The sequence below is a fragment of the Puntigrus tetrazona genome, chromosome 5, assembly GCF_018831695.1.
Source record: "Puntigrus tetrazona isolate hp1 chromosome 5, ASM1883169v1, whole genome shotgun sequence".
Classification (NCBI taxonomy): Eukaryota; Metazoa; Chordata; class Actinopteri; order Cypriniformes; family Cyprinidae; genus Puntigrus; species Puntigrus tetrazona.
Window position 1 is genome coordinate 22,801,419 of NC_056703.1, and position 24,890 is coordinate 22,826,308.

The 24,890-nt window shown below is 36.7% G+C and overlaps 1 protein-coding gene across 2 annotated transcripts in view; it reads right to left on the minus strand.

Annotated features, from left to right (window-relative positions):
• Positions 1-22,448, minus strand: part of rasa4 (RAS p21 protein activator 4) — a 30,362-nt gene extending 7,914 nt beyond the window's left edge. Inside the window, exons 1-12 of one of the 2 annotated variants that reach the window (XM_043240616.1) lie at positions 21,878-22,445; positions 17,062-17,118; positions 15,557-15,670; positions 15,340-15,401; positions 9,651-9,783; positions 7,417-7,498; positions 7,188-7,325; positions 5,832-5,923; positions 1,997-2,114; positions 639-792; positions 457-521; positions 39-151 (exon numbers count right to left, since the gene is read on the minus strand). In XM_043240616.1, coding sequence (XP_043096551.1) covers positions 39-151; positions 457-521; positions 639-792; positions 1,997-2,114; positions 5,832-5,923; positions 7,188-7,325; positions 7,417-7,498; positions 9,651-9,783; positions 15,340-15,401; positions 15,557-15,670; positions 17,062-17,118; positions 21,878-21,942 — 1,193 coding nt within the window. In that variant the 5' untranslated portion in view covers positions 21,943-22,445. Of the gene's footprint in view, positions 1-38; positions 152-456; positions 522-638; positions 793-1,996; positions 2,115-5,831; positions 5,924-7,187; positions 7,326-7,416; positions 7,499-9,650; positions 9,784-15,339; positions 15,402-15,556; positions 15,671-17,061; positions 17,119-21,877 lie in introns of both variants that reach the window. The other variant, XM_043240617.1, reaches the window with a different exon arrangement.
• Between the last annotated feature and the right edge of the window lie 2,442 nt (positions 22,449-24,890).

Below are 24,890 nucleotides of genomic sequence, written 5' to 3' on the forward strand. Positions count from 1 at the left end.
AAACCATAAAAAGGCTAAATGTTCTTTTTCTGTCTTACCCTGCTTCTTTCAGTTCTACTTTACTAGGGTCCAGTTCTACATATTTCTTTTCTTCAAAGATTCGATTTATTATCGGGCCCAGAAGCCTGTGCAGATATTGCATCCCAGCCACCTGCCGTGACAGAATGAAGACAACGTGTAATATTGCATGTAATCGCATTATGAAAACTGCCGGAATAAAATATAATAAAACAGCAGGAGGATTAAGCCGGGAAAGATGTGCAACACAGCAAAAATGATTTAATATATATCCAAATTAATACCTTCAATGATTCATTAGTGCATGTTTGTATTGGTAATCTTTTCTCATACGTTTTTAAAATCATAGCTCGTATTAAATGAAACAAAATTTGGTCATATTTTTTTAATTCACTGAAATGTCCCTGGTTTCAGAAATCATGTAGATTGTATATTTACCTTCAAAAAAGATTCCATAGACTTGGAGGCTAATGAATTACTGCGGAAAAGTGTGTTGGGCTCAGCTGAAGAATAACAAAAAAATCATAGCATCAATAGCTTCAGAAAGCTCATTACCAATATGGGTGCTAACGAAATAAACAGGTAATTCACACTTATATGTTTCGTGTCTGTTTGCTTACTAGTCTTTTCCAGCTCCAGTTTGAACAGAACGTCCAAGAACTCCTTGACAAGCCCTTGACCCAAAAACAGCTTGACTAGATTATTAGCTACTTCCTGTCTGCTCTCTGCTGTAGTGGTCTCATCAATCAGCATGATGAAATCAGGCCAGTTGCCCTACAATTAAGAGTCAATTAGGTTATGCTTAAAATGAACTTAAAATATGCACAATGCAACACTGTGATCTAAAACCATAACCCACGGAAAACATTGTTACTTGATTGCTTACATTCTACCCTCTTAAGACCCAAGAAAAAGTTTTAGGAAAAAAATGAGCATTAAAAATTATTTTTAAAATGATATTTCGTACATTAGTTATGTTATGTCCTCGTTCGAGGACATCAAGACTCCGTTTCTTTAAAATAATAAAAAGACACAAATGAACAAAGGATTTTTACAATCATCAATACATTTATAGTTTTCTTTTTTTACCAAACTTTGCATAAAGATGATTCTCAACTATGTTCTAACAGAATTATTCAATACATTTTTTCTGTAAAATATGTGTAAAATGGCCATAAACAGGTTTTCTCGTTATATACAATGCATCTATAGACTAAATCAAATTTGCATATTAATGTGTTTTTGGGCCAACATATCATGAAAACAGAAGTGTAACAATGTAATAATTGTTCATAGAATGCTGAAATATAATTTATTTTCCTATCCATTTGTTATGTCTCCTGAAATGCATACTAAAGACGCTTTTAGTTCTGGTATCCTCATATGAGGGCATGTATGAAATCCACATCCTGTTTCGTAACAGAAAGTCGTATTTTGATTTGAAACACCATAACGTTTTCCTGAGAGGTTGATTTACGACACACCGTTTAATACGAGCTGAAGACCAAGGAGAAGGAGTGGTCACAGTGAAACATCCAAACATTTGGTATCTCTGAAAATGCTCTGTACAGGACATCCAGACTTAAAATGTGACATGTATAGTCTCAGAGAAATTCATTAAAATATGTTCTCATATGAGGATGCAGGGTCTTAAGAGGTTAAAGGGAAAGTACACCCAAAAAAAGGAATCCACAGAAAGAAAAAAGCCATTGAAATTCTGAAAAGCATACTGTAAGTGCGAGTAAATGATGTGAGAATTTTTAGGCGACCTGTCCCTTTAACACAAGCAGGCACGAATAAAGTATCCAGCACATGCATACAAATGAGATCAGATAACAACGAGTGCCACATCTCGCAATCCGTACACCAAATTATGTCTTGTTATCTTGTTACGAGGAATATGCCACGCGAATTTTAAGAGATAATGCACAGGCATATTCCCTGAGATAAGGCTCTGTCCAAATGGTATCAGACTCACGTTGAGCTGAGAGCCGACCGACTGGCTGAGTAGCTCTGTGAGTGGCTTGTAATGGCTGGATGGCAACACAACCTCGTCCCGAAGCCGTAGCTGCAGACGAAGAGAGCCCAGAGTCCCTCTAGGAGAGAATGAGAGACATACAAAATCATGACGCCGTCGTATCTTCTCCTGTTTTTGGATTATGACGTGATTTGAATGTTTCATTGATTCAAAAAACGGAGTGAAAATATCATTAACCTCTAGTTTCACCTAAGAAAACATTCTGTGAGGGCTTACTCGTAATAAAAAAAAAAGAAAAAAAAAGAAACCTTTCCGGGAAGTGAAACTCGGCATGGCTGACAAACAATATCACCCAGAATGGCTCCATTAAGGACACTGCTCTGTTCAGCGATACGTAAAAAAGCCAAACAGTAAATGTTATTACTGCGAATGTGGGTGGCTGTGTTATGATGGAACAGAAAATGAGGACACCGTGGCAGCCCGACTGAAAAACACAATATTGCGGCAAGCATTTGAAGACGATTTGGCTTCAGAAATGTATGTTTCACACTAAAAATGGCACTCGGTTTATGCTGACCGCAGCCGCGCAATCCTCAAAACAAGCTCGCAAACCCACTGCCCACGTAGGCGGCATTCAAATCAACATAAAAACTCACAAATGACCATTCTGAACGCTTTACAAGCAGAACGCCGCAGACCACACTAAAAACGCTCCACAGGGAAGACATGAGTGGCCTTTGATTTAAAAAGACGATAAGGTAAAGGTGAAACGTTATTATATAGACAGTTCACACAAATATTAAATAATGAAATTAATATATTTAATTGATTTTGGAGTAATATGTTTTAAACATTTCTGAACATTTTACAGGCCTGTGATGATTTAATACAGTATGCTGCCTCTGCACAGCACACGCACTGTAAAAAACAATAGTTGACCCAACTCAAAAAAGCTGTAGGCAGAGGTTGAAACAACTAACTTTTTTTTACAGTGCAAGGTTTCAGTCTCTTGAGCATCAGGGGTTTGTTTCCACACCAAACAAGTAGAAACTGCCTTTACTGAACCACAGTTATCTGTATTTTCAACCGAATAATTCGCCAAAGGTATTGTGACCTATTTTCTCTTTGATTGCTCTACACGTAGAACTAACAAACCACAAGGAAGTTTGATTCATTGGCAAAGGGTTCAAGGTACAAGAGGAGACAACTGAGAATCTCATAGGCCCTGGAGAAAGGGATCTACTAAGATCCAATCTGTTATAGTCTCCTCTTGCACGTGAAAAAAAAATATGAGCAAATATGAACCAATTACTCAAGACTTAAACGAATGGTTTACCTTTAAATGGATAGTTCACCCGAAAACAACTAAACAAAACGAAACAATTCGGTCAATATTATTTCCATCCATTATTTATTCATTCATTCCTCAAAAGGTTAGGAAACTATTTGTCATTATACGACCCTCTTAAAGCTTTATTTTTTCCAAACAGCATTAAAATTTAAAACTTCCGCATGCAGCCACTCCATGCACCGCATGCTCTCTCACTGTAAAAATGGGTAATACTCGAGGGAAGGTGGGAATTAGAAGAGAGTATGTGTGTGTGGCGAGCGCTGCCGTATCAGCCAGTCACTGAACAGCAGGCAACAGATGGTAGGCCGTCAAAAATCCAATCAGGAAGAAGACGGTGAGGGAGTGAAAAGAGAAGAAAGAGAAAATAAACAAAAACAACAACAGCTTGATTTGTTCACTGAGATGAGAGCGGATCACCCAAGGGGAGCCAGAGATTATAGGAGCTTAATGGGAAACTTTTCATCAGGATGACATCAGAACGTGAAAAAAAAAAAGAAAAAGAAAACATCCTAAGGAAAAAACACAAATAATGTCAGGGACATCCTCACAAAACAAGACAAAAAATATAAAAATAAAAATAAGTTAATACAATATCTTAGATGATGCAAATATATATATATATATATATATATATATATATATATATATATATATATACTTTTATATCTTTTAAAATATATATATATATATATATATATATATATATATATATATATATATATATATATATATATATATATAAAAATATATGTGTGTGTGTGTATATATATATATACACACACACACACATATGTATTTGCCACAATGACTCAGAGATGATTATCAAACAATCCTTTTTTGTTATTGCATGTGGGCAAAAAAAAAACCCTACAGTCAAATAATCCTTTGTTCGGGATTGGCTGTGACATTTTAATTCCCATCTTGTTTTTTAAATCTGGTCAGAGTAGAAAAAAAGTAAAAACTGCTTAGCAGGAACAGACGGTTCTACATCAGCATATTCAAAGCAGCCTAAATCTGCCAATTTTGAAAACAAAATTGTGATAACATATTTCATATTATAGGTTAGCATTCACTTAATTTGATCTCAAATGTATGCGTTTTGATCAAATAAATTCAGTTTTGATGAGCATTAAAACCCATTCAAACGGTGGTCCAGATCCATAACATCCATAGCTCAAAAGTAAAAATTCATACTTCTAAAAATTTTAAGCTACAGTAGTTTTAGGTTAGCATTTCAATAATATCTGTCAAACTGGTATATATTTTTTATTGTGTGATCAAATTAGACCAAAGTGGGTTCAAAAAATGTTAACAGAGGTACCCATTGATTTGGAAACTGTCTGGTCAAAAATATAACTGAAGTCAACAGGAACTGAAAGTATTTGGTCACCAACAATCTGTCTTCTCTTGAGTTCCTCAGAAGACAGAGAGTCAACATAAGAGTGAGTAAATGATGATACGATCTTCATTTTCATTTCTGGAAATACTCCTATTATCTCCAGCACCCCCCCAAATCTAAGTCAAATAAAGTCAAACCGTGAGCCAATCTCAATGGAACGCGCTGATTAATCCTAAAATTATAGATACACCGTCCATGTACATCCTAAATACAATCCTTTAAGAAGATATATGAATATGGAACGGTCCAACACTTTAAATAATAACAGAGAGCGTCTACACATGACGTTCTAGTGCCCTTATCCGTCTTTTACATATTACACCTCGTCCACAAACATTCTGTAAAGGTGCTCGAGCCTGATCCATTTATCCGTGTAGAAGTGGAGCTTGAACCGCATGACTCGTGGAAGGATTTAGACAGTAAGTTCTTCATCACAATCACGTCAAGCGAATCAATAAACGAGCAAATGAACGAATGTCAACGACTCCTTCGCCCAAGTGCGTCTCACTGACACGCCGTGTCCCCAAAAACACTCTCTGTCTTAATCTACCCACAAACTCACACAAGCTCTCAGATGACGCATAGCTTTTGTCATCACCCAACCGAATCCCCCTTACTGGAGTTTTTACATAAGCCTTTCCATCCCACTCCTCCTGTGCCAGCTTGAGATATAATCCCCACTGTCAATCCACGTGGCCAAATGATCTCTTATGGGTGGAGAGGAAGGACGGGTGGAGGGGGAGATAGAGCAAACGAACAGAAAAAAAAATCCCAGGATTTAGCCAGGGAAAGGATTAGTACTTCCTGTCAACACATGGACCAGAACACACAAGCGTAACGCTGCGAAAGCCTGAGGGAAGAGTGCCTAACAATCCTCCAATGTTAGCTTAGACTAATTCCCAGGAAAGTTGCACTTTGTTTTTGTCGCACGAAAGTATAGTTTTTGTTATCCATTGTATTTCATTGTCCTTCCGCCAATCGTCTAAATCCCTTCTGCTAAAGGTGAATATTTGTTGCTGTGGCAACCAAAGTTCAAGGTTTGCTTAGGCGGCGTGTATATTTGCAACAGTCTTAAATGCACTCACTCATATTCACTGTGTTTGGATTTGTCAGGCCCCAAGCGAAACCAGCCCTCCTCTTGCTGGGCAGATTGAAGCTTGTTGATGTTGAACAGGACCTGAAGGAAAACACATCAGTTGATGTGACAATTAGCTGTCAAAGCAATCGAAGCTAAACACAGCAATCGGGAACACTTATTATTGGGTGACAAAGGCAATGTTACGGTGAACATCTGTCAAACAGAGGCACAACTGCAACGTTATGAAACTGGGACTATGCTTCAATTGTGTGCTTTTAGGAATTTCACTAAAGCGCAATTAGCAGTTATTACGTGATTGAATTTCAAAGCAAATGTAACTGTTATTTTGCTGTAATATTTGAATTGCAGTTTACAAAAAAGTTACAAAAAAAGTTACAAAAGGGCTTGCATCTGTATTTTTCTCACACGTACAGATTTGATTGAGAATGCATCCTTATTCGACAACTGTTTTGCTTACTATTTGGGATTACGTATATATGACCGATTGCTTAATATCTTGATTTTTTGATAAATCTGTATTTAACCATCTTAAACCAAAAAGTGCTGGTGATGTGATGAAGCATTTTGAGACATCTCAGCAATCAGTGTTGAGTTCAACTGTAAGGGTTAACCCTGTCTGATTAAAATGTTTGACAATTGAAAAATTCATTAGAAAAATAATCAAAATGTAATCAAATATGATTACATTTGATTATTTTAATTACCTTTCTTTAATAACATCTCATTACATTAATCATCTTATTACAATTAATCTCATCCAAAATAAAAGTTTTTATATATATTATACACATACACATGTGTACTGTGTATATTTATTTTGCATATATAAATACACACACATGCAGTATATATTTTATACAGTATACATACATATTCATATTATGTTAAAAAATGTATTCATGAATAATTATTAATCGTTTGACAACACACACACACACACACATATATATATATATATATATATATATATATATATATATATATATATATATATATATATAGTAGACTGGATGTGAATGACGTATTGAAATAAAAACACTACTTGAAATATAATGCAGAAGTTCTATAAACTATTGTCATCAATTATTTCCTTCTGTTTTTTTAGACTATGAATGAAAAAAAGAGCCACATGACCATTTAAAAGTTATACTTTTGTGATCCACGGAAAGTACAGGACACTCATTTTGAACAATGTAGTTTATAACAAAGTTTATATTTTTAAACACACAAGGTCATACTAATTCAGCGCTTTGTGAGTTATTTTAAACTAAGACAAAAGTCAGCTTTAGAACATGAGGAAGTCCTCTAACGCACATCTCTAAATGCTCAAAGAAACAGTCACCTTTCCCAGAAAGTCGTTTCTGCTGACCAGATCCCAGTCCCACACCTCCACGCTCAAAAGCCCAGGGTCAGCCAGCGTCTCGTCCAGCTCAAACTCAAAGCTCTCGTTCCACCGCGGGTAACAGGACTTCTTAACCACCTTGAGGAAACAGGTTCATTGTAATCAGTAGGAGGCCGACAGATCTAAGTGTGTGGCAGATGAAATCAGAAATATACAGACACATCCTTACCGAGCTCTCATACGTTTTGCCATTGTATCTCACTCTGACAAAAGGATCGGAAGCCCCATTGCGATCCTTTTTGGCAAGATCTCTAGAAACAAAGCAAAAAATACATAAAGCTATTAGATGCAAATCCAAATTTAGCATCCCAATTCTAGCAATTCCTGATTTTTTGTTTTTTCAAATGGTTTAATTCTGACAAGTATACCTAAAATTCAAGGTTTTTGTGGCACTAGCCATGCTAATTGACTTGCATTCTTTCACAAATACAGGCGGTATCTGTTATAATAAAATACTAAGGTAACACTTCAGCATATAGGGTACAATTCTCACTGTTAACTGGTTGCTTGTTGACACGTCTACAATTAACATATTGGTTGTTTATTAGTGCTTATAAAGCACAAATTCTGAATAACCATATTCTAATCATGCCCAATATCTAAACTTAGCCACTACCTTGCTAATTAATAAACAGGAAATCAGGGGTGTATTGAGGCACAGGTCAATGGTTAAGTTAATGGTGAGAACTGTACATTAAAATGAAGTGTGACCACCACAAAAAATACAGGACTGATGAGACCAGAGATGTGCGGATCCAAGTGTGAAGCTTTTTTTCAAAACATGGTCCAAACTGGCAGGGTCAAGGCAATGGCAAACAGGTATGTAGGAGGAAATCAGAGAGAAGAAAGGGTCAGTCAGCTGCGAATGTAATCCAAAGGGGCAAGACAGAGCAATAATCCAGGGAGGCGAGCAATGATTCAATCAGGGTACAAACAGTGTTCAAGACGGCAGGCAGAGAGAGAGTCCAGATAACAGGCATAAAATGAAACCAGGGAAATCTAACAAGGAAACTCAGAGGGAACTGGGAAACAGGAAAATGGCTTATGTACGGTGTGGAGAGGGTATAAACGTTTACAACACTCGGTGTGGAACAGAGAGAGAAACCGTTGTTTGTTATAAGGTGTGTGAGTGACTGAATGCAGATGAGCCTGTGATGAGTGCAATCAGGTGTGTGTGTGTGTGTGTGTGTGTGTGTGTCATCAGTGCAATGGGTAATGGGAATTGAAGTCCAAAGTGAAGATTTGTGACAAAAACAGAAAGAGTTTCTTGTTTAACAGCATGAACAATTGTCAGTGAACAACTGTTTGAGTACTATGTCACCAAAGCATTTGAACTTTTAATATATAGTCAAGGACAATTGTTGTTTTGCCTTTATGCCGCCTGAAAAAAATGTATAATCTTATTTGTTAACTTTAGCATTAGTTATGAACAAACTATGACCAATATGTTTTTACAGCATTTATTAATCTATGTGAGTTAATAAAATTATCTTATTATTAACTAATGTAAACAAATAAAATTCATAACTAGCATTTATTGTTGTATTTGTATTTTTCTTTTACCTCTTACATCTGAAATAACCAAAAGATTGATCATTGATTGATCAAATGGACATACCCAGACTTAAAACACCAGAAGGCCCCCAAGAGGAGCCTACATGAAATGACATTTTCTTTTATTTATTTCCTTTGTGATATATTATGTTGATGGGCAATGGTAGTTGATCTCGTTTTGGGGGTGGAGGGGGGACAAATTCAACATGGGGGTTTTGTGGCAGGGGTGTGTTTCTTAAAACCACCATTAGCTATCTATGTTTGTTCTCATTTTTTCCACTGAACTCTATTGGTAGCAACAGCATTTGCGACCATAGTTGCTTTTGGGCAAAGCTTCCCTCGCATAGTTAGCATAGCCTCGTTTTAAAGTTCATGTTTAAACATCAAAACTGCAGCAAATAGACATTTTAGTATAATATGACATTTTACTTCAACATTTAATTAAAAGTAACTTTCCTGGGTATATAATTTTGTAATAAAAATAAACTTTCATGTACTGATAGCAGCTTAGCATTATTTGCCTTAGCCTATGTTTTAAGTGCTGTTATATTCCAATATCATTATGCCTCAATTAGCTAGACATGGATCAAGAGTTGGTGTTTTACAGATGCTCTCTGCTGTTTAATATGTATTATATGTAAGCAACACTACAACAATCAAAACTGATCGTGGGTGTGTTAGATTTGTGTGAATAAACAAGCTTTGACGATAACCAGTCATATTGGCATCACTGAGGGGTCTCCAAATAAAATTTCTGCTTAGGGCCCCATAAAAGTTTGGGCTACGCCGATCATTAAAGATGCACAAAAACATATAACGCGTACTTTGCTGCACCTCACAGTTCCTCACCTTGCCTCTAGGACTTGGCAGCACAGTTTTCGTGGAATATCCCCATCTCCCAGCACCGAAATCTGGAGGTGAATCTCTCCTTGCACCTCCTCATCAGGGTCAATCTCTGTTAGATTCATCCATCCATCTACACCTAAACAAACCAAAAAAATCGACAAATCTGAAAAAGGAGATTTCACATATCTGCCGATGACGTTGATATGAATCATTTAGCAGGCAAGTTCAAGGACCCTAAAGCAATCTAGTTCACAGCCTTATAATGATGCAGGAGCAGAAATCAGAGCAGTATTATTACGGCTTCTGCTGCTCAATTACATTATTTTATACCTGTAAACACTCCCATATGACCTGATCGGAGAAAGTCAGTAAACACACGCATGTAGGCATACAGTTGGGATAAATGTAATATATCATCTTCCTCCTCAGTATCTCTGGCCTTAAGAGGCTTATAGGGTAATAGAATTAATGGCCTTGCTGTATTTCTAAGAATAAGCTTATGGTAGACCAAGAGTATTTACTGACATGTTGGATGTTCATTAAATGTGCTCTCAAATCTCATTGTTCATTCAGCAAATTGAAACTACTGTGTCATGTAACACGCAAGGATGCACACTGCTGAAAGTGAAGGGATGTAGTGAAGAATTACTTAAATAAAATGTGTGTAGAAATATGTATACAATTGACTATAACGTATAAAACATCAATTCTTTCGTCAACCGAATGTATAAAATGATCATAAAAGTAACTACTACCTTTCTTTTTTGGGTATTTAAATCCAATTCTGATTCCAATTAAACTAAAGATTCATAATTCATTCATATATTCTGTGAAAAATGACGACTGACTGAGCTGGTACACATTGTGTGAATGCAATTTCAATTGCCTAATCAATAATGAAAGTTAAATATTTATCTTATTTTCATCTTTTTACTTTAGCCCTGCACAAGAAAAACTGTCCCCATTAAGAAAGTGTTCCTACAATTTATTTATTATTTTCCTTGTTTTAGGCAAAGAGCAACCGTACTGTATTCGCTCAAGTTAAAACATTTAACTAAATTAAATTGAAGGAATGAAACGTGGCCACTGCTGTATTTAAACAAGAGAATGAATTAGTCATTGGAATAAATTCTTCATTTCTGCCCATATTTATTTTTATCATGCGTCATGTGTGGGGCTCCATACTTTAGAGAGCGTCTAGACTCGGTCTCAGTCACTGGCCAGTTCTTTTGGCTTTCCTCATGTGGACACGAGGCTTGTTTATTCCTGTGGTCTGATAAGCAGGTTTTCCTCTCAATTAGTATGCCGGTGTATCACTCGTCAAGGTCCATTTTCCTTTATTGCTCTGGTGAGAAGTCCCAAAATAAATTGGGCCTGCCAAGGAAAACCGTTCCATTTAGCTGAATGGAATTAACGTTTCTGCTGCTTTCGGTTTATTCTGTGAAACTGAACGATATTATAGCATCTGATTATGCACACATTTCGTATATTTGTTTGAAGCTCAGATGTAATTTGTATCTTCAATACGCCAGACAATAGTGCCAGATTTAACGAGAGAGAGAGAGAGAGAGAGGGATGACCTTAAGCATTCCAGGAAAATACTATTTGTTGTTACTCGGTATTGCTCAAAAGAAATAAATTGAAAAGAGAACGGAATGTGAAATCACTATAATGGTCTGAAACAGCCCTTTGTTCGCTTCAATCTTTCGACCACAACAATGACAAAAACACGACATTCATACAGACGAATTTGCCTGCAATTTTCTTTCTTAAGTAAAGAAAAGAACCAGGAAAAATAATCTAAAGTCAGCTACATTTAACTAAACAGCTATTTTCCAGAAGCGCTTTTTCCACTGATATGTTTGTTATTCATGCGTTGAGGCAGCTTTACTGAAATTATGTATAGGAAGCATTGGCTTACAGTTAAAGGTCTGCCTCATAAATATGTTCAAAAACAGTGGCCCACACACACAGGACCAGCCTTTAAAGAGTCAAGGTCTCTGCTTCAAACGGATGCTGAGCCACTAGCTAAAGTCCTTTATAACAGAGTGCATTCTTCCCTCTTCTGCACATACAGGCTGTACAGCTACTATGAAGTGCTTTTAGCAAATTACTAATGTTTTTAGACATTGCTAGGTTTTTGCTACAATGTTATGGGTGGTGAGAATTTATCAGAATCACGTTACAGACATAAAGATCATTTGTTGCTAGGAGTGTGCAATATTGTGAAAATATACTGTGTGTGTGTGTATATATATATATATATATATATATATATATATATATATATATATATATATATATATATATAGTCTATTTAGGCAATATTTTGCAATGTGTTTTTGTGCTGGCCTATCATGGACAGATGACTCATGATGACTCACAAAGCTTTTAATTTTCTTCACATTCCATGCGGTGGTTAATTCACCACACCAACAAAAATGAACTTTTCCATTAAGAGGCAATTACTGCCCTATTGTACTGATTGATTGCATTAGGCACTTTTACCTTCATATGGCCATTTTAATATCCTTGGTAAACGTACGATTCATCTTTTTGGTCAAATTCCTAAATGTAACCAATACATTCAATTAAAATATTAAGACACGTCAAATCAAATCAAATCAGTATCAATAAATGCATTTTTTGTTTTTGCACTGCAGAAGCAGCACAAAAACTGCATTCGTAATGCTATTTTAGGTGTTTATTTATTAGGATGGAATAAATGCATTTAGATTACAATTTTAACTACTAACCTAAAACCGGTTGTAATGAGTGATTGGCTGTTCATTCAAACAGTTCATTCACAACAGCTGATTCATTCATTCAGTTCACACAGCCTTAAAACAACATAAAGCACACCTTTTTGTGAAAAGCGGCAGCTTGAAGGAGAAAATAACTGAACATGCTCCTTCAAAATCCACACCAAAAAAGCACAGGGAAAAATGCAAGTAAAATGATTTATCTAGTACCTATCAGTGCTCGCACATTTTTCTATATATCTCTATTCTGAGAATGTCATAGTTAGAGTGTCTATGAAAATCTGCATAATAAGCCACTGTTCCCCTTTCAGCTAATTACACACCATCTCACGCTGTTATCGGTGTGGTTAGACTATGATGTGACTTATAGCTAACTTCAATGTTCACACCCTGTCAAACCAAGGGAAACTTGAGCACAGGGCTATTTCTGTTCTCTGTAGAACGTGTCCTTTCACTAAATGCTATTTCAGAGCCCTTGGAGAGAAAGGTTATGTGAGGCCATTTGTTTGTTATAGCTGCAGAGAGAGCGAGGGTGAGAAGAGGACAGATGAGGAGAAGAAGAGAACCTCTATAAAGAGTCATTTAAAAGTCAATGAAAGCTGACTTGAGTTATACAGTTGAGTTATACTGCCAGATCTGCTTCTTCTAGAGGCGTCTTAGAGATTTATTGGCTCGTTTTTAACATATCGTGCTTGGTTAGGACATGTACCCCATCAAGATTTTATAGAACAGGGTTTTTAAGATTTTTTAAGATTTTTAATAGAACAATATTGTATTTTAATTACTGCTCCAGACTTCAGTGTCAAATGATCCTTCAGAAATCCTTCTAATATGCTGATTTTGCGCTCAGTTATTATGATTGGTTGTTATTATTGATATCAATGTTGGAAAGAGTTTTGACGCATGCAGTGTTTTTGGAAAATTCAACGAGAAGCATTTATGTGCAACATAAATAACATACTTCTCTTAACTTCACACTTCAGATCCATCCTTGGTGAAAAGCCTTTGAATGGTAGTGTATTATGGCTTATAAGTAAATTAATAAAAACAAATGAAGCCATCAAAAACAGTTTTCAGGACTGATAAAGATGTCAAAATTGTCTTTAACACAAAATCATACACTGGAGTAATGATGCTGAATATTCAGCTTTTCCATTAAAGGAATAATATATATATATATTAGTAAAAACAACATTGGTGAGCATATAGAAAATCTTAATTGTATTCCAAACTTTTGGTAGTGTATATGGAAGAACATATGGTCATAGACAACAACCAGAAAAAGAACTGATACAGAACCATATAAAGAACTGCTGCGAGCCAGATTCAAACCAGGATTACCCACATGAGAACCAAAGCTCAATATGTTGCAAAGTGCACTACCTCCGACAAAGCCGTTTCAGTCGTAAAAATGAGGCTAGGGTTGCTGGGCAACATTTAACGGGCTCTCTATCGTGTTTAGGCTATTGTTAACACTAACAAGCTGAGCCGCATATCCAAACAATCATTATTATACCCTATCTCTCTGAGAAACCGACACAGCGAACTAAACAATGTTAATGAATGGTGTCATTTCGCTTTTCTATTCCATCCCGGACGGGCTGCGCTGTGTGACTAATCATCAACTCGTCACAGGGGGTGCAAAGAGTGATGCTCTCTTCCATTTTGTGCCATGATAATGGATAACCCTGCCGTGTCCTTGCCCCTCAGGCACAACACACATGAGTTGCAAGCTCAGACAACCACAATGACTCACCAGCACCAATCTCAAAACACCACCTCACAGGAACCCCACTAAAACGTGTGGTCATAGTACACGAGGGAGTCCAACTGCAGTCCATTTCAAGTCACTTCATGCAGTTTTTCAGTTTTTCTCATCAGTACCGTTTTCTTGTTTTCAGAGTAAATAAATGACATCTCCTTGAGAAACACTTGGTGCAAATTGAAGAGAATATGGATGTTACTCATTCTGTTCCCTAGTTATCTATGCTTTGAATCAGTATATAGCGAACATGAATTTGGGACACTGATGGTCACATGGGGCACATGTGTGAAGTCACACGTTAAAACAAGGCTGTTATTATTAACAACAACCCTGTGCATCGTGGATCCTTACTGTAGCTGGAGTACACTGGTGTAAAAAAGTACATTGCTATGAAATATATATAGAGAGTGGTATAAAAAAGTGTTGGCCCCTTTCCTGATTTTAATTTTTTATTTTTATTGCATGTTAGTCACGCTTTAATGTTTCAGATTATCAAACTAAAAAATCAGGAAGGCGGCCAACACTTTTTCACACCACTAAATATTTTCATGATTAAGATATTCAAATAATTACTACATTAATTCCTACACCGGGACTCCTGTGTAATACTTAAAACTAAATCTTTATATACATTTTCAAACTTAAAATGTGAATACAGGACAACTGATAATCACTGGTTTTTATGGTTTCTGGGATCTTTTAGGAAGCAAACATAGTTTTTTGGTTGTTTGTCTTTTAATTTTTTAATGTCATTTTCCCCTCTTCCTTCAGTAATTGGAATGTTTTTCCACTTTTTCCGTTGATAAATTGTTCCCCTCTTTGTAAATTTCCTCCATATTCCATTGTCCATGTCAAAATGCCTTAAACACTCAGAGTTGGGGGTTAATAATCTATTATGAAGAGATGTAGCAATGTTATCTAAATGTGACGTGAGGAAGTTTGTGGTTTATCATAGTCACATGACAGTCAAATGTATTTTAGTTTAAAGTCCACTTTTAAGACCATATGACTACGGGTCCGACTTGATTATTTGTCACAACTTTCTTGCAATCTCAGTCTTGCTGACAGTGAGAAATGCCTTGTTGGCTCTTGGTATTGATTCCCCATTTCAGCACAGCGAGTGAATAAAGGGCATAGATTCTCTCTAGGAAATACTCTGTCTTACCTTGAGGTTTAGCAGTGAGAAGCTCCTTACTGATTGACACCTTCCCAATAACATCATCTCGGCTGTATAAGCAAAAATAAATACTAAGCGTAACTGTTCAATTCAATTAACTCAATCATATCAGTAGTTGAAAGTGTGTGCCAAACAGCATTTTTTACAGAAAAGTATCACATTCACACTCAACCGAGTAAGTAGTACATAGTACATAGGTTCAGACCTGAGAGAGTCCTCATCCAGGACATAAAAAGACACGGTTCGAAAGTAAGGAGGAAGATGGACGGTGTATTCTTCACCCCAAAACGGAGACAATGTCTTCCATATTGTTGCTGTCCTGCAAGATAAAAAAACCCAAAAACAAATCATTACTCTGCGCACAATGCGGGGAAATGTTCAAAATCATCCTGGTGTGTTTAGAAATAAAACATGTCATACATTGCTTTGGAAAAAGAATAAGTAAAAAAACTTAAACTAAACAATATTCTTTTTTTATTAAACCTGAAATAACATATGATTATTAGATTAAAAAATCTATACGTTTAAATTAATTACTGTTTCAACAAAAAAATATATATATATAAATATATATAAGCAAAAGCACATGAAAAAACAGTACAATTTAAACTGAAATATAATCTAAAAATAAAAAAATAATTAAAACTTACAATAATGACACATAAATAATAATAAAACAACACTCATCTTACTAGTAAACATCATTGTTGAAGGAATTAAAAGTCTGGAAAAGACCCCTGTCTGGTGTCTAGTCTAAATGAATAAAGAATGTCTGGAGAATCTATATAAAAATAAACCAGACAGCAGTCCTAACCGCAGTGATATGCAGACAGGTGGTATCTGATCAGAAAAGATTAGCATTTTGTTAATCTCTAAAAGCAAATATGTTTCGTAAACACGGCGTATCGCATTTTCATTCTTGCACCAACAGTCTCACAAGGTTCATTTACCGCGGTAATGATCCTGTGCAAACAAACATCAGACCTCAATCCATACTTAACATTCATTTACCTTCGGATTTGGTATTCTGGGCAAAGAATGCAAACGATTGATTTAAACAATCACAGTAGCTCAGAAAACAATCGGACTCAGTAACATTCGCTCTGTTGATATCAATAGAATGATTGGTAAACCTTGCGGTTCAGCTGGGAAAGAAATTATTTTTATAGGCATTCGGAATAAAGTGAGTCACAAAAGAGACGGTGGAGTGAATGGCAAATAAAACAATGCAATAAACCTAATAAGTCGAGTTCAAAATCCTCACTGCTCTCATTGTGCGAGTGGTTCCTAGCAGGGTTTTCATGCATATAAGATGGATTTTCATTTCTTCTACCTTCTGCCTCCTACTCTTGATTCCATGTGGAGCACCAGCAATCAATATGCCCACACTGTACATATATATTTGGCGTTTTTGAACCTCCACCTCACACTCCTCAAACCGTAGGTTTGTTTAGTGTGACCTTTATATAGCTGCCAAATGTGGAGGTACACAAGCTCTAGTACAACCACACAGCAATCTACGGAACAGCAGAGATTTCAATTATGTGGCACAAATTCAATTAGTTCTGCTTCACAGAAAATTTCATTTCTAACCTGTTCAGTTTGTGATAATTGACTTATTATAGGCTGTATCGCAACGTGGACCAATATTAGATCCCCAAAGACCGGGACTCAAATTGAAATGTCAGGGGAAAAAAAAATCATACCTACCGAATTATTGCCTCATTATCAATTTTCACGATGCAGTATGGATCACTGCTTCCAGTTCTGCAAGTGAAATGAACAGTAATGTTATTGCAAAACTCATGATCACACGTGATTGGTTTATGCAATCAAGAATTAATTATATGCTAATTATGATGCCGTCGCTCTCTCTCGGATCAACAACATGGCATACTTAAAATAGAAAGATACTATACGTTTATGGTTTACAAGGTTAAATGAAAAACATTTTTGTCTTCTTATCACACACTTCAAATATAATGTTATAATTATAACTAAAAAAGGATTTTATAGCCTCTTTCCATAATAAAACCTTTTCAAGTCCAACAAAGAATCTTCCTTTGTGGAGCTTTAAGGAAACCTATATGAAAGAACTCATTAATCTTTTATTTCACAGAATCGTTATCAGTCCGATATTGATATTAATGAGATTCCAGAGGAAAGTCATTTATGGGGTCAAAGACTTTCCAAAGATATATTTAAAAATCTGGTTAAAAAACACATGTGCCAAATTCTTTTTCTTTATTCACGTTGGTTATTATAGAGTTTGTTTTTTTTCCTTTTGAAAATATCATAAATTAGTCCTTCATAAATTATTACACTTTTGGAAAACTGCAGCACGTGAAATTTTACAAACTGAACTGACTTTGTCGTAAAAAGGTACAGATATGTCATATTTTAAGAGAATTGTGAGGATCCTTAAGGGTCCTCTTTGTTATAATAATTTAGTTTTTATGTTTTTCCTTATTGGTTTGTTTTGTTTTGTCTTCCCATACTTTGTCGCTCACACAACATGACTTTGATTTGTCATGAAAAGTAAAAAAATATTTGACCAAAACTACTTCACGCACCATTTTCACAGATTTATAACACTACTCTTTGTATTATATTACCAAAAAAAAATGCTGCAGTGAAGACGATTTCAAGTCAACGTTACATTTGATATTGTTCTCTCGGCCTCTATATTTCTTCCTCTTCCTCTGAAAATCATTAAAACACTATCACCTTTTTTTTCTTTGCTATAAACGGGAATCCGTTTCACAGCTGTAGAACTTCATACCCAAATATGAAATGTGAAAAGGGTACATTAATAAAAAAAAATATTTGGCAGACTATTTGCAGACGGTTTACTGATTTCATCCCGCACAAACCAATTAAGCCACCAATTAAGATGAATGCTAACACACACATTCCTATGGGAACAATATACACTCAAATATAAAAGCATGGCGTCCTATTCTTTGTCACATTTTGCATCTATATGCTGCGCGTCTATTTTGGACGGTTGTTCACTGCATGCTGTCTCGGACGAGCCGTGAATTGACGGAGAGCATGTGTAGAAATGTCTGTTGTCACTGTGAGGATATTGAAATTCCTCTGTGGAGGTAATGACTGCCCTTGGCAACTTTGGTGAGCTGTATGAGTATTCGCGCGTGTGTGTGTGTGTGTGTGTGTGTGTGTGTGTGCTGAGGGAGAGGAGAATGAGTGCATCGTGCGGTGATTCATCTTCGCCTGTTGTTATCAGTGTAATGGGGAAACCTGTGGCTGTCAGAATCAGGTGCTACATCAAACAGCACTGTAGCTTGGCAGTTGAACCACATACTATCATCCTCATGCCACCTGCAGTAGCAGGATAGAGGAAGAGGAGAGGTTCCTCTCTCATTCTCTCTGTGCCTCTTATCTTCTGTTGCCATGACGTTCTGTTTGGGGACTTGGAGACCCCAGAGTCATTTGATTAGTTAAACGCGTACTTGAAATTTAAAGTCGGCATGAAATGAAAATACACATTAAATGTGTCTCTGACCTTGTAATATTTATTTAAAATGTCGTCAAAACTCAGCCTTCCGGACTCAGACTCCTCCGATCGTTTCGTTTATTTAAACCTGGCCCTTCACAATCGCCTGCCAATTCCCAAATCCCGAGCAGCAACGGATGCACATAACAACACTTAAGAAAAGATCTGTCGCTGTGTTCATTTCATCGGCTTTAAATAACGGAATAAAAATGCCACCTGACTCAAACAGAAACTATGTAATAAGGACATTTTGTAGCATTTTAATTGAAGAATTAACATATAATGCGTTAAAAAGTATTTCTCGTTAAGAATTACATATTCTCATCAATACATTATATATTGGTTACAATGTATGCATTATATAAATACGTTCATACATTATAACGCTTCATGTGACCACGTGTGATACCTTCAGTTCAGATAATATGTCACCCTCGAGCACAAAACAAGCCATAAATAGCCAAAAATACATTGTATGGCTCAAGATCACATGGATATTGGGTGAAGATTATGTTCCTCGATTTTGTAAGTCACCTGCCATAAGTATATCAATAGCTAAATACTTCATTAAGACCGTTTTAAATGCAATTTTCTCAATATTGAGATTTTTTGGCACCCTTGGTTTCCAGATTTTCAATTAGTCGTATTTTGGTCAAATGCTGCACTATCCTAACAAACCATAAACCAACGGAAATCCAATTTAAAAATGTTTCAGAACTGAGGTTGTTGTGAAGTTTAGGTATGGGATGGGATTATCGGTGTAGAATATGCTGAATAAACATGCTTATAATCACTAAAAAACAGGCAGTGTGTCAATAACAGGCATGCTAACAAGCAACATAACGGTGAGAATCGGTCCCTGGGGTGTTACTGATGTCTCAGCATATCATGCAATCAATTTCATTTGATTTAATTGACTGTTTAATTAATTTTAAACACACATCTTTGGTATCTCTGAGACCCCAGACCTAACATTAAAGTCATCTCAACAGAACGCTCTGCGTCACATGAATGAGGCTTGCTACAAGCTTATCTGACTGCTGGTTCATTTGTTATTTTGTGATTCTAGTAGAGACTATCAACTACGTAGCTGAGACTCAGTCATGAACGCAGACCTAACAGCCAATGGATAAATAAGGAGTTGCAAGAATTAAACGGGTTTTGCTCTTAAACTACAGCTGGGACGAATGCTGCACAGTTCATTTAAAACACGGCTGAAATTGCAACTCGGTGTCAAATCGTCTAGTTTCTCAAGATATAATGTCTCAATAAATGACTATACGTTAATATTAATATTGTAATTATGCTGTTGTAGTGTAATAATTACTCTTTATATATTATTCATTATAATATACTTTTATTTTACAGTAAAATATTTCTTATTTTGCTATATTTAGTCAAATAAATAATAGAATACGGCGTTATATAAGGGATAATGTACATCCAGCCAGTTCTTATCGCAGAATAAACCCTGACAGGCTGAAGGGCTTTATTTTATGATAACAACCGGCCGGATATACGATATCACAATTGCCACAAAACGAAACAATTACACACACATATACCGATTTGACTTTAATAATAATTCATTATTATCATTGTTGTCATTTTATATCCAAGTTGATATATAATTATGAAATCACGACGACGACAACATCTAGCAGGCCTGTATCTAATTGCATTCTCTACTTGTGATCTTGTAAACGTCCCAATCAAGGAATATTTATCTCAGAAAACAAGTGCATCGTGTTTCCTGCGCCTGGGCGCTGATTGCTCTCCGCCCGCTTGATTACGATTAGCTCACCTAAAGAGTCTAGAATCTTTTCCAGAAGGATTGTCGTTGAAAGAAATGCAGGGAAATCCAAAGAGGTGCGTACTATTTTTTACTAAAGCAAGTCTTTAGAGAACATGCACAATCCTCCGCTGTGCACTTTTGGCGTGAATGCAAACACTCTGCTCCGGCCACCAACTAAACAGTTCAGCAAATTGGATAAGCGACTAGTTTTTCAATCTAATCACACGAGGAAGCGGAACGAGCGAGTCAGGAGGAGAAGGACGGCGAGTCACATTTTCCTCAGACTGACCGCAGCGCTGAAATGTTAACGCGGGACGACCTTACTAACCGATAAAGTCATTTCGACGCAGAACGTGGGAGAGCCGTCCCTGCCAGAAATAGAAACGTATAAACCGTTGTCGTCTGGGCTACTGTTGCGACGTCGTAACCGTGTGAGTTTCCAACCGCACGCCAGACAAAGAAAACACTGAGCTAAGCGCCGCATGAATTTGTGTTATTCGCGATGGAACGCTGCCAGTTCCAAACAGGGAACCAATTAACAGGCTTATTGGACTGATGATGCTCATTAAGGGGCGAAAAGAGTGTCTACGCAGTGCTTTGGCACGAGCTTTCAAAAAATTAAAACAAATGTAAAATATCCGACTGAATCCGATGGCTGAATAGCCTCTCACGATTGCGAGAAATGCATTAGGCTGTACGTTTCTGTTATGCATTTCGCAATGCAGTCAGCTTCTGTTCCAAAAGTCAACAAGTCGTACAATAAAAAAGCTTTTTAACGTACGTTCATCGGTTCACCACCTGCGCACAGGTTACGGCTTTCAATCTCTTTCAAAACATAACTGAAACATTGTTTCAAAAATATATATAAATTAATATTTATACGATAATACGTGCATCCCTTGGAGAGGCACTTTTATTTATTTGTGTTTCAAATAGCCTACAGGTATAGGGCAGGTACAGACTAGCCTGTTTGTTCATGTTTATGATTAAATGGTAGAATCTGATCCATTCATAAACAGCATTCTTTGAAACAAAATATAAACGTGTATGATTTTTTATCCACGTAATTTTGTCACCTGGTAATGCCCAACATACCTGTCAAATCCCATACTGCTTTCAGTTTCTCTATCACCATGTAGGCTGCACTCTTCCAACACACGCTATCTTTGTACAGTGCATCTTATTAATTATCACATAAAGTCACTAGCACTTACATGTCCTTGATTGGCAGGTTCTTTCCTTCCACGATCCTGATGAACAGTGTGCTTCGTTTAGCCATGCTGTCATCCGGAGCACAGCCTAAATCACGCGCCGACACTTCTTATTTCTCCAGAAACGCGCATGATTGTGAGCATTGCACAAAACGGCAAATGAACTGTTCTGTCGATAAAGCTCGCGATATATAACGCCGCGCTGAGAAGCGGCACCGCCGGGGCGTCCAGCGGTCGTCTGCGCGATCCACGCGTTAGACACGGGCGGGTTTGATCTCTCCGTGGGTTGTTTGTAGGAGGAGTGACTGACTGGATCGCGCACTTGACGAGAGACGATATTAAGCAGACGCGACGCGACAAAACCGCAACGCTCGCTTCGGAATCGACGCCGCCGCTTTTAAACCGCGAGCGCGCGGGCGGCTTTTGTGGAGTGTTTTAGCTACTTTTGTTGCGTCGCGTCAAGTGGAGACGAGGTGTGGCGCGACGCGACGCGACCCGAGAAATGAATTCTGCGCGTGAAGGGAGAAGGAGTCGTTTGTTAACCCTCGAGATTAACGAGAGCTAACACAGCCGAGATAAACAGACCCTGGTGAGGTTAGGTTACCGGACTAATAGGGTCACGGTCTTTACCTCAGTGAAGATTTCTCAGCGTTTGCTTCGTTTTTGAAAGTCAGCTTTGGTCTCGATTGTAGCTTTGGTTTGGTCGGCTACAGAAACTTGTTGAACGTTGCCGTTATTATTGGCTAAGATAAAAGATACAGCTGATTGAACGCGCGTTCACAGTATATGGGGTAAGTTGTCACGGAGGAGCCTTTTTTTAGCTAAATTTAACGAAATGACAACACGATTCAAATATTAAAGGTTGCGAGAGTGTCTAACAAATTGCCCTAATAAAAATGCCACAACCTGCCCTGACTTGATATTTACAGCTCATCTCTAGAGTTAAAGTCTACCTTCATTATATAGGCTACAGCTGAAAATAGTTTGAATGTATGTCAGTGTGGTTTCATTGTGTTCGCTTGGTTATATAGGAGGGCTTAATTCAAAAGAAATAAATGCCCTAGAGATCACTGAAACCAGAACAGGAATTCACATTTGGACGTTTTGATTTCTTTGACTTTTTTTTCTTTTTATCTATATTTATGCCTCAGAAAGAACTTTTAACATCAAAAATGCTCTCTATATAATTAAAATGCTTTTCATATAAAAACACACACATATATATATATATATATATATATATATATATATATATATATATATATATATATATATATATATATATATATATATATATATTTTTTTTTTTTTTTTTTTTTTTTTTTTTTATGAACTGTTCACTGAAAGGGTTCTTTAGGGAACCTATACCGGTTCTTTTGTGTCATCTCTATGAAGTGATTGTTTATTTTTTATGAGTTTGAGGGCAGCCATCCACTTCTCTCTTATTTCTTTAATTCAAATCTTTATACAGGCATTGCTAGACGGGAGCACAAGCCTCTGTTATTACACATATATTATTATACATATCATCTAGTGTTACGAAAATGTTGCGTTCAAAATAGTGATTCAGAACAAGAGAGCTGTAAGTGTAATATGACTTCCTTTTTCGCAGAGGTAATATGTGTCAACACGAGATATTTTGACTGATAAGCTCATGATCTGACCAAATAACCCCAGTCTGCCATCATAAGGGAAAGACGCTTCACTTAAACTGAACCGACTCACATAAGAACATATATAGCAATACTCGATAAAAATATCTTTTTAGCTTTTTTTTTTAAAGGCTGACAGCATCCATAAATGCATGCAGCTGAATAAACACGGTGGAAAACTGAACGGCTCCTTGATTATGGTCTTTGGAGGAAATCAAAGTTCTCATACAATGTCAGCACTGACATATTCTCATACGCACAAGGGCCTTCACGGAAAAAGGAAGGTGATTGATTGACAAATCACAACAGGGTCTTTTTTTTCTCAGACAGAAATAAACTGACCAAAAAAAAGGAAGTAGGCACAAAAATACCTGAAAAACATTCTCAAAAAAGGTCAAATGTCAGATAACGTTGGAGAACGTTGTATGGGCTCCGGTAACGTTTTCCTTACAATTATATGTTTTCGCAAAATGAATGCGAGTGTGGGCACGTCTGACTCATTGATCCAGGAATATAGACGCACCTTTAGAGCCGTGACCAGAAGAGGGGATACGCTGTGTGGGCTTCTTGTGACTCACCGGTCTATCAAAGAGTTACCCGGTACAGCCCTCTGTTTAGATAGAAAGTGTGTGTGTGTGTGTGTGTGTGTGTGTGTGAGTCACAGTTCAGCAGAGGCCTTTCATCTGGAATATGAGGATATCCCATGTTTTTGCATATTATTTCAAGTAACGCTTTACAGTTAGCTCCCATTAATTGACAATTATGAACACTGAATGAGCATTACTGTGTATTTGTTACAGCCAGCAGCCTATTTAAATGGGCATCATCTTTTTTAAATATTAACATGTGCTATGTTCACCCGGTGATATGTCAGTTAACCCCAAAAATGAGACTTTGTTCAAATAATTTACTGTAAGTTAGGCCATCCAAGGTGTGAACGAGTTCGTTTCCTTGTCAGAACAGATTTGGAGAAATTTCAAATTGCAATTATCATTAGCCTGGTATCATTCTTGTTTAGCAGATGTAACACTTGCTCGCCAACGGATCTTCAGCAGTGAACGGATGCTTAAACAGCTGACGAAAACACCGTTATGATCCGTTATGAACAAAAAGCTGCGTGTTTTTAGTAGATTCATCATGTTTCAACTTTAAATGTCACTTCTGGGTAAAATATGAATCCACTCAATATTGCTTTGCACGGTCAACCGTCATCTTCATTCCTGATATTATAACTGTTTCAATTGCTCCTTTAAGTCAAAAAATGAACTAATGGCCAAAATTTAAGGCAGCATTATGCATAAACTTTTATTTCATTCAACACTGAGTAGTATCAACAAAAAGAGTAATTAAAATGAGTTACCCAA